The sequence below is a fragment of the Glycine max genome, chromosome 5 (assembly GCF_000004515.6).
Source record: "Glycine max cultivar Williams 82 chromosome 5, Glycine_max_v4.0, whole genome shotgun sequence".
Lineage (NCBI taxonomy): Eukaryota > Viridiplantae > Streptophyta > Magnoliopsida > Fabales > Fabaceae > Glycine > Glycine max.
In genome coordinates, this window is record NC_038241.2 from 37,357,754 (window position 1) to 37,371,042 (window position 13,289).

Below are 13,289 nucleotides of genomic sequence, written 5' to 3' on the forward strand. Positions count from 1 at the left end.
TCCGCTTAATTTGTTTATAACCCCATGCTCTTCATTTTTATGCTCATCTTCGAAAGAGCAACTTTCTTACTTGTGCCTCGTCCAGGATACTTGTTCTCACGAATTGGTACTCCCAGGATATTCATCCCAGAAGGTGTATACTTTATATACCTACTTCTTTTTTAGTCACGTGAGTCACGCCAAATATAATTTCCCTTTTTCTTTTTCTTTTTCTTTTTTATCAGCGACATTATTTTTCTTCTAAAATTTGTCGAGTACACCTAACTACATATATATATATATATATATATATATATATATATATATATATATATATATATATATATATATATATATATATTCTATATCTTATATATATATATATTCTTAAAACTTATTTTTATGACTTTTTTCTAATAACTTATTTTTTTCTCTATCTTTGTTATATTTCTATCTCCTAATTATAATATTATTTTTTTTGGTATAAATCATCAACAATAGAATTTCTAGATTAATTTTTGGCCAATGTTAAGGATAGATGTTGAAAATTGTAAAAATTAAAAAGATGCTGAATCCTTATATTGTCTAATTCATTTTCATTTAATAAATAATACTTTTTAATTCATAGAAATTGAACTTTGGTATAAAAGAATTTACAACAATTTATACATTCTCAAACAATTAAGGTAGAATCTCTTGTTACAACATACCTTATAGCAAATGATAAAGATAGGAAGAACAAAAGAAAGAAATGTGAGATAAAGTGAAATATCTATTAGAAAGAGGAAAAAGGAAAGAAAAATAAATTATAAAAATGTGTTGTAAAATATCCAAGCATGAATTGCAATATTATCCTTCTTATATAAATATAGTGTACATCAAATAAAAATAATTCTTATTTTAAAGTTGCGAAAACTTAACTCTAAAGTATATAATCATACATTAAGATTATTTAATATATGATCACATAACTACGTCATGTATTTTATGTGTGTGTGTGTTTAGCACTGGCTGATTAATTTAGTATTCTAAGTATTTTGAAGATGAAGCTCTTTAGAATTTGGATCGAGGGACGAAGTGGGAAAGCTTAAACATAAATGCAGCAACTGATACTTCCTTGAGCAATGTAAATAACAACTTGCCGTTGATCGAGATATCTCATGTGCTTTCTTCTGTAATTCGCTCCCCAAGGAAAATGAGACGAAACATGATCTAATTAAGAGCAACAAAAGTCCTAGTTAATTTACAAGATGCTAATATATAAGATTTCTTAGCATGACCAAGTGTCGATCGATCTCCGTCAGTTTTCATTACTATCCAAGTACTCTTGATTCATTTCTGAATTAAGGCTGACAAAAAAGAAACAGATAACAATTCAAAAATTGTGTGCAAAACCAAACTTCTGAACCTTTGCATTTCGCAATTAATAAGTCAACAAACTAAGTATTATCATCAATGTGTTGCTCATTTAATCCTTTATAGCTAGCTAGCTTCGATCCATTAACAAACACCACATCGCATTTGCATATGTGGAGACTGTGTAGACCTGAGAAATTTATCTTTCGTTCCTCCATCACCATTAGAAGAATCATAGGTCATAGGTCTTACCCAAGTATACACACACACCAAAAAGAAAACAAAAACCAGTTAATTACTCTCGGAAGAAGCTACAAAATTACGTTAAACATTCACTCGTTGATGAAAACCCAAATTAAAGCAATTCCCCTCACGACCTCACCATAGAATGAACTAATTAATAAGAGAAAATGAAAGGCGTTAATTGGAGAACTCTATATGAAAGCTTCGGGTGGATGAATTTAAACAAACTGCCAAATCAAGAGACGTACTTAATTTGCATCATTCTTCATCAGCAATCGATAATATTAAATCAACATGCACTATCTAACGGATTAACGACAAAACGCAACACTACTGCTGCTGAGACATTTCTCTATATAGAAAGAGTACAACTGAAGTTGAAGTTGCGATCGAGAGAAACTTTTCTACAAAACAAAAATCTGGGACTGACCCAGTTAAAAATTATTAAAACTATAGTTGAGGGTTTAATATATATTAGTATATATTAATTACCCTTACTTTGTCATCACTTCTCATGCCTTCACCCTTAATCTATCGTTTCCAGCATTAACCGGCCTAGTGACCATGTAAATACTCACAAGAGACCGATATCTCCTTTGCTTCTTCGTTGGAAAAACCTCTATATCTATATCATTCCCAAAAATCTCTTGTATTTTCGCCATTATAATATTACTTAGCCTCTGACCAACCTCTTCTCCCTTTTCTTCATCCATGCTTCTGCTCCTCTTGCTTCCTGAAAGGTTCTGTGCCGCGTCCACGTCAGACTCAGTTATCACCAAGCAGTGATCCTTCACGACCTTACTCTTACCCTTACGCGAAGAAGAACGACAGGGTGCTTCTGCCATTAGAGATTTGTGTTAACACATGCACTTAGAACCCACTCTTGATGATAATAATATGCGTGTGTTTTTCTACAGCCCAACAAATAAGCATCGTATTATTATGTACTTTAGCATTTAGCGTGTTTTCTGGGTTGTGTTGTGTGAGTTTTGATTTAGAAAAGAACGAGACCAGCTGGATAGAAACTACGAGGTTGGTTCTATGAAGCTGACAATCTTATATTATTCATTATTTATTTAATGCATGAATCAGAATCGTCCAATGTTTCCGTACTTTTCAAAAACGAGTCGTGACCGTTGGATTGATCTTTGTGATCTCATCTTTGACTTATTGGTCGGCAATCCAACGGGAACTATAATTAGAAAAACCTTCTTTTAGGTAATAATGCACTAAAGGTCCTAAACAGTTTAGGACTTTACTGTTTTTTTTCCTGGTATTCTTAGGACATTAAATACGAAATTAAAAAAAAAAGAATTTTTTTATTAAAATACATAAAATTATATTATATATATATATATTCTTATAATTTCTACCATAAATATTTTTTATTTTTTAACTTATATTTTAAGAATACTGTTAGTCATATCTTGTTTTTATCATTACTCAGAAGTTGAATGATAGAGTAGACGTGGTATATCAGCTTGAGTTGAGTTGACCCAAGTCATGGATCAGCCGCATTTGGCTAATTCGCTGCCCGTGTAGAAATTGGAACACACCTTGATAGAGATACGTGGAATTTACTATTCAAATGATTTTCTTTTTCTAAACAATATTTTTTTTGTTTTTGTTTTTATCAGGAAAGAGTCCACTTTCTGAAACTCTTGGGAAAACTTCAAATTTGTTCAAGTTCTTTTGACCAATAATAATAATGACGATTTTGCCTAATAAAACATGTTTGACTGTTTTCTCTTTTTCCAAACTCCTAATTAAACACTTCAATGATTTTGCCTCTTATATATAATTTAGACTCTTTCATTTTATATTAATTAATAAAATAAATATTTAATAATATAACATAAACTATTCCAATAAACGAACTTTATAAAAATGATTACCAAGAATTCTTCTATCCGCGTCATTCATTTCATTTTTCTCTCTTTCTTAAGTTTCTAAAAGAGTACGTTAATTACGTGCCGAAAAACTTTCCCAGAGTATTTTTGTTTTTGGAAAGGAAGGGGAGAAAAAGGGGGGAAAAAAAAGTGGAAGAGTTGATTCAAGGACACAATTTGTGAGGTTTTGGTTGTCTGAACCTTTATTTGACTAAGTAAACTTGTTTTCTTTATTAAAATTAATCAAACATTAATTTTATCAACAGGGCTCTCCCAATTTTTTTGGTTTTTCTTTCTCTCACGCGCTTTCCTTGAGATTAAAGCATTAGTTAACTTATGCAAGTCAAGAAACTTGGAACGTGGAAGCAAAGCAATTGTGTAAATTATCACCTCACGATTTCTCAACTCTTACTTAGAAGTGTTTGTTTTACTTTAGACCATATATATCTTTTACCGAAAGTAACTATGTTGGAATTAAATAGAATTATTATAAGAAAAAAAGGTTATTTTTCAAAGTTATTTAACGTGACTGTATATCTAAAATTCGACTTCAATTAATTCATGTGCTTAATGATTATACAAAAAATGCTATGCAACACCAAAAAAAAAAAAAAAAAAAGATTGTGTACGCGTTATAGAACAGAACATACAACACACACAAAGCTCACATGCACTAGGTAAATTAAAATATTGTTTGCAAGGGACTGATACCATCATGTGCATTCAACAAAGGCCATAAAAAAAACATAACATTCACCATTCCCTAATGCAATTCGTTCCAGAGCTAAATAAAAGTGGCCATGTTTGGTTAAATTGACAGAGAAAAAATAATTGAATAAGTTTTTTAAATGATCGATTTTTCCGCTATAGATATTACTTTTTAGCAGATACCAAAACTACGTACCATAGACCACAGTGCCATCCCAATTAGATTTACTGAAACTGAAAACCATCCGATGCTCATACTCTGCCCTGGCTCACACACACCAACCTTTTTTTCCTTTTCTTTTCAGATAAAAACTCGCACCTTCTCCTTGGCCATTGAGACTGCTAAACAAAAAATCAATAATTGACATAAAATTAGTCATTATATAAAAAATTAACCAGTAAGTAGTTTGATATCATCTCAATAAGAAGAAATTTAAATTATTTTGCATTTAATGTAAATTACGTTGTATTATATGAAGAATAGTTTCAACAAAGAAAAAATGTGAATATTCTAAAAGGTGAAAGTCTCACATTACTGTTTTATACTTATAAAGAAGATAATAGTGGCATGGACTTATGCAAATGAGATTGGATCAAGTGCACTTGGTATGGGGCAAACCTTCCAACCCCCCCACCCCCCTCAATAATGGATCTTGTGGGCTTTATGTTGAATTTAATTATCATGTCTACCAATAACAGTAACCTCCACATATGCTAAAAAATACTAGTAATACATACAATTTTTCAGTAATTAGTCATTATTTTCTGACTCCACATTTTGGAAAATAAAAATGGGTGAGCCAGCAAATTTTAGGCCAGGCTGTTGGGAAAATATTTCAAAAACAGTACGAATGCTCACTGATTTAACTCAGAATCCTCGTTTTAGCCATTTTAGCCCTTTCTTTTTATCCTGGCACAAGTTATCCGATAAATGAGTAATCGACAAAATAGTATTCAGAGTTGAGCTCAAGCACATTTCTCTCCCATAAAAAAAGAGGAAAATAATCACAGGAACTTGGCACTAAATGGATCGTGTTATCTGAATTCCAATGTCAAGAGAAAATAGGCTATGCTATGTCATTGTAAAAACAACTTTAAATAACTTTCCACTTTAATAATAAATCAGCAAGTATAATAAAATTATTAATTTTTACAATATCTTTACAATCATATTAGACTATTTTATTAATTAATGATATAAAACTATTTCATACTTTAAATATATTAAAAGTGAGCAGCCAGGACATTTCACTATTAGAATTGCTTTCTCGCAGTGAAGAATTTTGCTAACCTTTTCGTGACTTTCATGGAGTTTCAGTAAAGCCTTAATTTTTGTTTACATAAGGACCTTGATTTTCCTTCTTAGAAGTTATTAGCAAATCTAATAATTGTGCCAATGGTGATGACCAGATCTTGAATTTGAAATAGTCAAATAGCTATCCCTCGGTTTGCAATAACGTTACTATTTTTAGTGGTGGGGTTGACCAGGAAAAGATACAAAATAAATTTGAAAAAGCAACTTGCAGGAACAAACTCCATAACACATGTTTCTTCTGCCAACCAAGCATTCAATAATTGAATTTCCCAAAAGTTTCCCGAGTGTTAAATAATAAAAACACAAAAACACATCTGAGGAACAAGAACATCCATAGTTTTGACGGTATTACAAATGAAGATAGCCCATGTCCCAAAAGGTTTTAAACAAGAACAAGAACCATACCTTAAAATATGACAACTAATTTCTTGAGACTGAGGATCCCCCATTATGAAGAGGGAATAATTTATCATTCAATGCCTCTTTCTTATAATACATGAAACTGTAAAGAGAATAACACTAAAACCCACAGAAAATATAATCAAAGAATAAATGAAAAACCCCTATTACAAGGTAACAATGTGTCAGCCCCCTCCCCTTCCTCTCTTTAATCTCTACACACCCGAAAAATAAAACTTCCATCCGAAAATTCGTGCAACTTTGTGAAGCATGATGTGCTACATTCTTCAACATGACTGCAGTGTAGCTGAAAAATAACTAACCTTCTTCTTCAGCTTTTCTTTATTCAAGACTCGTCACAATTCAATCCACAAATTTCTAACACGGGGCCGTCTCTTGACACAAACGGGTTAATTCTGACCCACATGAGAGTCAAGATGGAGGCCAGAAGGATTGACCAAACCAATATAATGGTTGGCATTCTATCTTGTTTTCCAAGCAACCCCTTCAAGAAGGGGTAGAGATGGAGGATCACCCACAATGCAAAGAACAATCTACCAAAGAGAGGTCCCCATGAATCATAACCATTGTTGATGGCATCTGAGACCCCAACAACCACCCCAACAATATTCATGATTAGTAGGGTCATTGGAGGGATCAAGAGTGATGTCCACTTGAAGATGTAGAGTTCTGAGAATTCTCCATCATCTGCTGCTTTTGACGTCACAGTGAAGTTTGTGTTCACACCAGCCAAGACCTTCAGTAAACCCTGAAATAGGGCAAAAAGATGAGAAGATACACCTCCGATCACCCAAAACTGTTCGTTCCTCCACCAGTCGTCTATGCTAACACCGCCCCATTGCATCTCAAGGATGCCAGTTGCTGCAATGGATATGAAGAGGGCCATGAACACAATACTGGCATAGTTGCTAATCTGCATTTGAGACAGAAATTTGGATGTTAGTAACCTAACAAGTCTATGCCTATCGCTTTTATTATTTGAAGTAAAATCCAACTGTTTAAAATTACAGGAACACAAATGACGCAGTAATATGCAATGCCAATAACCTCCAAAATAGTTTCAAGATGGCAAGGTCACAGATACGAGTATTTAGATGCTCCAAAATCATTTTCATTCTAGTTTTCCCACATGTAGCATTATGAATTTAGCTTCTGTATGGTGAGTGCACATCAAAAGGGAAAATCCAGCTTTATAACCATTGATTATAAAATCAAAGGCTTAGATTATAAAATCTACTCTACTCTAGATTTTCCAACAACCCCTCGCTATTCCCTCTAAAGTTCACCTACACTTCAGAGGAGCTAGATCCTAGCCTTAATCTCAACAATCCAAATACTACATTTTCGTTTGTTTTAATTCCCTAGTTGGGCAAGGAAAAATACGAAAGTGATTTCTTCACTGACAGACAAATAGATTTTCCAGTCAGAAGACATATAAGCATACCTCAGGTACAATAAATTTTCCAGTCAGAAGGCATATGGCTGGTAAAGTACAGTAGACAAGCAGTGGGAGGGAAGTCCAGGGATATACAACTGAGTTAATGTAGGAAAATCGTTCCAACCATTTCAACCCACCACCATAACCATACCAGATTGGACAATGTCTGCTGAAAAAAATCTCAACAGACCCAAGAGCCCACCGAAGAACTTGATGCAGACGATCTGAAAGGTTGATAGGCGCAGACCCCTTGAATGCAGGCCGCTTAGGAATGCAATACACAGACCGCCAACCATGGCAATGCATTTTAAATCCAGTCAAGATATCCTCTGTCACAGAACCATATATCCACCCAACCTGGTAGCAAGCCAACGATTATGAGCAAGAGAAGAAATATAAGAATGAGAAGACTAATTTTTCAAAAAGAATTTACAAAACAAATTTCTTTCTATGATACTTACTTCTTTTCCCCATTCAGTTTTGTCTTCATAACCACAACTGATGACTTGGATGGCTTCTTTTAAAAGTGATGCAGGACTCACGCCCTGTGGAACTCCACCATTATCCAAGAGTGTGGAGGCCACAAATACTGGAGACTGTCCAAACCTCTTCTCCAACTTTGTTTGAGTCAGATTGGATGTCTTCTCATTGTTGGTTCCTGGAAAAGATTTAGTATTATTATCAAGGAAATTTCTCACAGTATGTATTTTGATTTGTAAGGATAGCCACATCATACAAAATCCTAACCTTCATTCCCTGCCTCAATATTTTCAAGTGCATGTATCTGCTTTGATGCTTCACTGTGCTTCACCTTCCTCTTTTTCTCCTTCTTAGTGTTGGCATTCTTTTTCTTTCTAGAGCCACAACATAGGCAGCACCACTTTGGCCAACAGTTACAAGTTTTGCTCGGTGGTTTCTTCTTGGCAGGTGCATCATATCCATAAAGTGCGTACCTTCTGAAAACACATCCCGTTCCGACATATATTGGACCTTGTATCCCATCCAATCCTTTCATGTTAATCTGTTTTCAATTGGGGAGTTAGAAGCTGCCATACTAAAGAACCAAAAGAAAAGCAGTCAAACAAGCAAAGAAAATTGGAAGAGAAAACTTACATCGAAAAATACCACATTTCTGTTTGAATATCTATCATGTCTATCAATTCCATCAAATCTCTGAGGAAATTGCACATAGCAAACCTTTTTCCCAAGTTGAGGGTCCATCATAAAACACATAGCTTCTCTAAGTGCCTTGCTATTGTTAATGTAGTGATCACAATCAACATTCAGAAGATACGGTGCATTTGTGATAATTGCTGATGCCCGCACCTTCACATATTTAATATCATTACAAAAACAAGTTATTTAAGGTCAATGGAACATCATCTGAAGCTGAACCAAAATAAAAGTGAATTGATACTTACCAGAGCATTCATTGCACCAGCCTTTTTGTGGTGATCAAACCCTGGCCTCTTTTCTCTAGAAACATAGACCAAGCGGGGTAGCTCATTTCCTTCAACATCACGCACACCATCCTGACCAAGGAAGACCTGTAAAATACAAAAAGAATTTTAGCATTTCTAACTCAGAAGACAGTGAAATGTGTTGACTAGGATCCAAATTCTCTAGCTAAAGCAGAAAGGTGGCATGAGCAGGTCTACTTGCAATGCAAGATTGCTTACATTCTATAATGCAAATTAGTTTGAACATCAGGCAAAGGAATGTATATATACAGGGGAAACAAATATCAACCAGACAACCTTTCAAAAGCCAAGAAAACCCAAATTCTTCTTGATTAAACAGAAAACAAAATAAAGGGCAAAAAGTTTTCAAAATCATCCATGAGATGCCCAACAATATCATATGCAAACACTATTTTCGATGTTTGTTAAACTGATATATCTTCTTACCTGAATCATGCCAGGATGATCCCTCACATTATTTCCAGGCCAAGGAGTCCCATCTTGCATGGTCCATCCATCCTCAGGAACCTTTTGTGCTGTTGCCACCAAACTGTTAATCCTCACCTTAAATTCTTCATAATCCCTCTGTAACAGCCAAAATGAAAAAGACCATTAGCAGAGTCAAATGGTTGCATCTTTTAGCACAAGAAGCAAATTACTTAAAAAGAAAAAGTTGACACCTTCATTGCTCTCCTTTCCCTGACAAATGCTGGGTGTACTTTATTTTTCAGATAGTCCATCTTCTGACCAAAGTACCATTCTGGTGCCCGGGGCTCAATATTGTATTTCTTACAGAATGGAACCCATCTCCTAGCAAATTCAGATGTCTCAGACAGTGCTTCAAAAGTAAGCATAGCAGCACCATCATCTGAGACATAGCATGCAACTTTATCAACTGGATAATCAACAGCAAGGATAGACAGAACAGTGTTTGCTGTAATCAGCGGAGGTTCTTTCATGGGATCGACAGTACTGACAAAGACGTCTACACTGGACAACTCAGATGGCTTCCCTTCTTTTTCATACCTGCAGCAATGTAAAAAGCCAATCTTGAGCAACATAGTAGGACTTTTAAGCATGAAAATTAGAATGAGATATACTTGGGTACAGAATAAATGCAAATCAAGAAAAAAAAATCACCAGATATGGTAGGTAGGCTCAATTACCTGAGCGACAGACGATCAAGGTATGTTTCTCGCTGTATTGGGTACCATTTTGGAAACTGATCCATTATCCATGATACAGCAAACCATATTTCACAGATGACTGATGTCAACCACAAGCCATATGCATCATTAACTGGGTGGAGAATTCTGTAATGGAAAAAGAGCCCAAGGACAACAAGGCGGAGTACTATAATCATTCTGTAAGGATTTATCTTGCTTGAAGGGATTGGTAGCTTCCGAGAAAGTGGCTGTCTGCCTTCATCCATCCTGTTATAATATATTGATAAAAATGTCAATACCCAAAGCAAAAGTATCCGGTAGAAAAATTAGAGAAATATAATTGTTCCATTCTAGTTAAACTTGCATCCCCCTGCCTCAAGTGCACATGCATACACTGCAACACCTAACTAACAAAACAATAACAGATTTCATGGCTAAGACGTATGCATGTATCCAACAACCACCTATTGCCATTACATTGTTTTGGAGTCTTAAATGTTTTCCTAATGCAAAATGATATGGCTTTGATGTTGTAAAGAGGTGCACTAGTATCCACTCTAATTATGGAGCATAATTAGGAACTTAAATGAAGCAAAATAAAATGTTGAATTGGAGACTTACATAGGTAAATCAGAGTCCTCAAAATCATCACCAAAATTTCCATCATTGCTCCCTTCATGCTTCACCACCTGAAGTTTGTCACTCTGTCTTTTCTTCCATTCCTCCATGCGGTCTTTCCAAGCCACACTTCCATACCCATACACAGCAATGTCTTTCTTGGGGGCCATGGGTCTGGGTTGCACTATAACAAAAGAAGGACCAGGGTGAGAATATATACAGACAACACAAAATTTAACAATGCAGAACTAGACAATTGTACAGCACTTACATGGAATAGATGGATCATTATAAGGCATTGGATGGACTCTGTTTCCATGATTCATATGAGACGGAACAATTAGCGCGTGGCTATTCGAAGATATCTCAGGATCCTATAAATAACAAAAACAGTAATTCGTTAGAATCAGTTGCCAGTGTGAAGTGATCCCCACACAAAATGAAAATCAGGCACGCCAAAAGGGAAATTCAACAATATACTACCTCCTCCCCATAAGTCAGGAGCGGTATGTCAGAATTTTGAGGAGCTGAGCCATGTTCCAAGTTTGTCGCCATGCCAGATCCGTTATTAGCACCTCGCCCAGTATTAGGGCGTCCAGAATACAAGGATTCCGACATTGGTTGTGGGCCCAGAGCATCAACATCCCCATAATCAAACTCATTGTCCAAGTCATCAGTGTCATCTTCCTCTTCATCGCCTTCAACCCTGGGACTACCTGCAATTCATTCTTCGGTAACACTGTAAGAAAACTTCCACAACAGTAACAAGATACCAGAGTCAAAGAAAGGAAGCACAAAACCAATCTCACCTTTGATACGTTTGTATCTGGTATTGCACTGAGGACAAGCCTGGATCCCTTCACGCCTTTCATACTCATAGCAAGGCCGGCAAACCGGGAAAGCACACTCATTGCAGGCAACAAATGGCTCCCCATCCACAGTAATCTCTATCTCATCCCCACAAATCTGGCATATCTGTCCACTCAGCTCTCGGACAGACTTAATCTGAGCAGAACCAAACCAACAAAACAAGAGAACAACAATGTCATTAGCACCTGATTTACAATCATTGGAGAAACTAAACAATCCAATCACCCAATAACATTCCTCATTAACAAAATCCTACCCAACTTAAAGGTTGTACATATCCAAGTCACATAGGCAGGGAAATAGACAAATTTATTCACACACTCCTCTCACTGAACTCCTCAAAGCTAATCAGGTCACACATCAACATCAAATCTTCCAATATCTGATAAAACCATTGGCAATTGTTCCACCCTCACTAATCAACTAATCCTCAGCTAACCTCACGAGCGAAATCACGCACAATGTTCGCACATTGCAGACACACTCCAGAAGGGTCAACCCTCAAACCGAACCACGATCAATTAAATCTGAAGCTTATCCCCCAAAAACCAAAAATCCAATTTTTAACTCACCACCCTTTTTGTTCATAAAAACACCCCCACCCCACAAGCCAATAACTTAAAAATAAGAACAGGATAACCACAGAAACCGCAATAGACTGCTTCAAGAGACCACCGACAGTGCAAAAAACAATAAAGATGGACACTTTTTTGGCGTAGAAAAAGAGATCGGAAGAGAAATAGAGCACAAATTTATTTGGACAAAAAAGTCACAAAAACCCTATACAGTTCAGAAGAGATAGAGAGAGAGGTTACCCTTCCATTATCATCAGCATTGATGAGCACAAACTCGTTCCTGTTGTGGGACCCAGCAACGAGTCTTCCTCCGGTGTGCATCACTGACTCTTGAACTCACAAAGTCTTCTTCTTTTTCTTCTACAAATCGAGAACCCCTCTTTGTTTCAGAAGAAAAAGATCCACGCTTGCATTGCTCAACACCACCACATCACACCCCACTTCCTCCACACAAAACCAAAAGATCCAAAATCACTCTCTCTCTCTCTTCTTCTGTTTGTTTTTTTTTTTTTTTTGCTTCCCACACACAAGCAATTCCCGATTGCGGGGCAAAACTAAGAAAAACAACAAAACACAATTTCCCTTCTTTAATAAAGAGAGAGAAAGAGGAGAGTGTTGGGGTTGTGCGTGCAGTGTGTGCACTTTGATTCCTTCAGAAGGCAGCCACCGTCGGCTGGTCCTATTCTTTTAGAGAGAGAAAGTGCTGAGAACACGAACAAGAGAGAGAGAGAGAGAGAGAGTGTTGTGTGTGTGAGTGGAAATGAAGACGCGTAAGAGAGAAGGAGATACAACAACACAAGAGGAAGAAGAGAGGGGGGGGGGGGGGGGACAGAGAGATCGAGAGGAAAAGTAATCAAAGCTAAGATTATTAAAAAGGAGGAAAAAAACACACCGAAATTATAATAAATAAAAATAAAAATATGAAGCAGTACGAGTTAGTAAAGAGTGAGGTGGTAGGTGGGGCCCAGTTGGAGTTTGGTGATGAATGAATAATGCTAAAGCAAAATTGATCTATTTCTTTTTTGGGTTTATTACATTAATTTAATTTAATGTCTAATTCGGAGGAAGAAAAAATAAAAATTTAAAATTTCGTCGGTGAAGGAACCGGGTTTTGTTTTAGGAATTAAAATTGGAAAACCATTCTTTTTAGTCTTTACACTTTTCGAATTATTAGGTTATTTATTTATATATTGATTTGGAGTGATTGGGGTCAGATCAGGATTCACTGGCACTTGTTAGATTGGAGAAAGTG

At 35.8% G+C, this 13,289-nt stretch overlaps 1 protein-coding gene across 1 annotated transcript; it reads right to left on the minus strand.

The window, feature by feature from the left end:
* Nucleotides 1-5,805: 5,805 nt before the first annotated feature.
* LOC100819146 (cellulose synthase A catalytic subunit 6 [UDP-forming]) lies at nucleotides 5,806-12,880 on the minus strand. Its single transcript, XM_003525050.5, has 14 exons — nucleotides 12,278-12,880; nucleotides 11,402-11,597; nucleotides 11,076-11,308; nucleotides 10,864-10,966; nucleotides 10,596-10,776; nucleotides 9,975-10,241; nucleotides 9,489-9,834; nucleotides 9,256-9,393; nucleotides 8,770-8,895; nucleotides 8,462-8,674; nucleotides 8,096-8,369; nucleotides 7,810-8,006; nucleotides 7,355-7,705; nucleotides 5,806-6,823 (listed from the first exon to the last, which is right to left on the minus strand). The coding sequence occupies exons 1-14, from the start codon at nucleotides 12,356-12,358 to the stop codon at nucleotides 6,236-6,238; spliced, it is 3,294 nt and encodes a 1,097-aa protein (XP_003525098.1). The 5' UTR covers nucleotides 12,359-12,880; the 3' UTR covers nucleotides 5,806-6,235.
* Nucleotides 12,881-13,289: the final 409 nt, after the last annotated feature.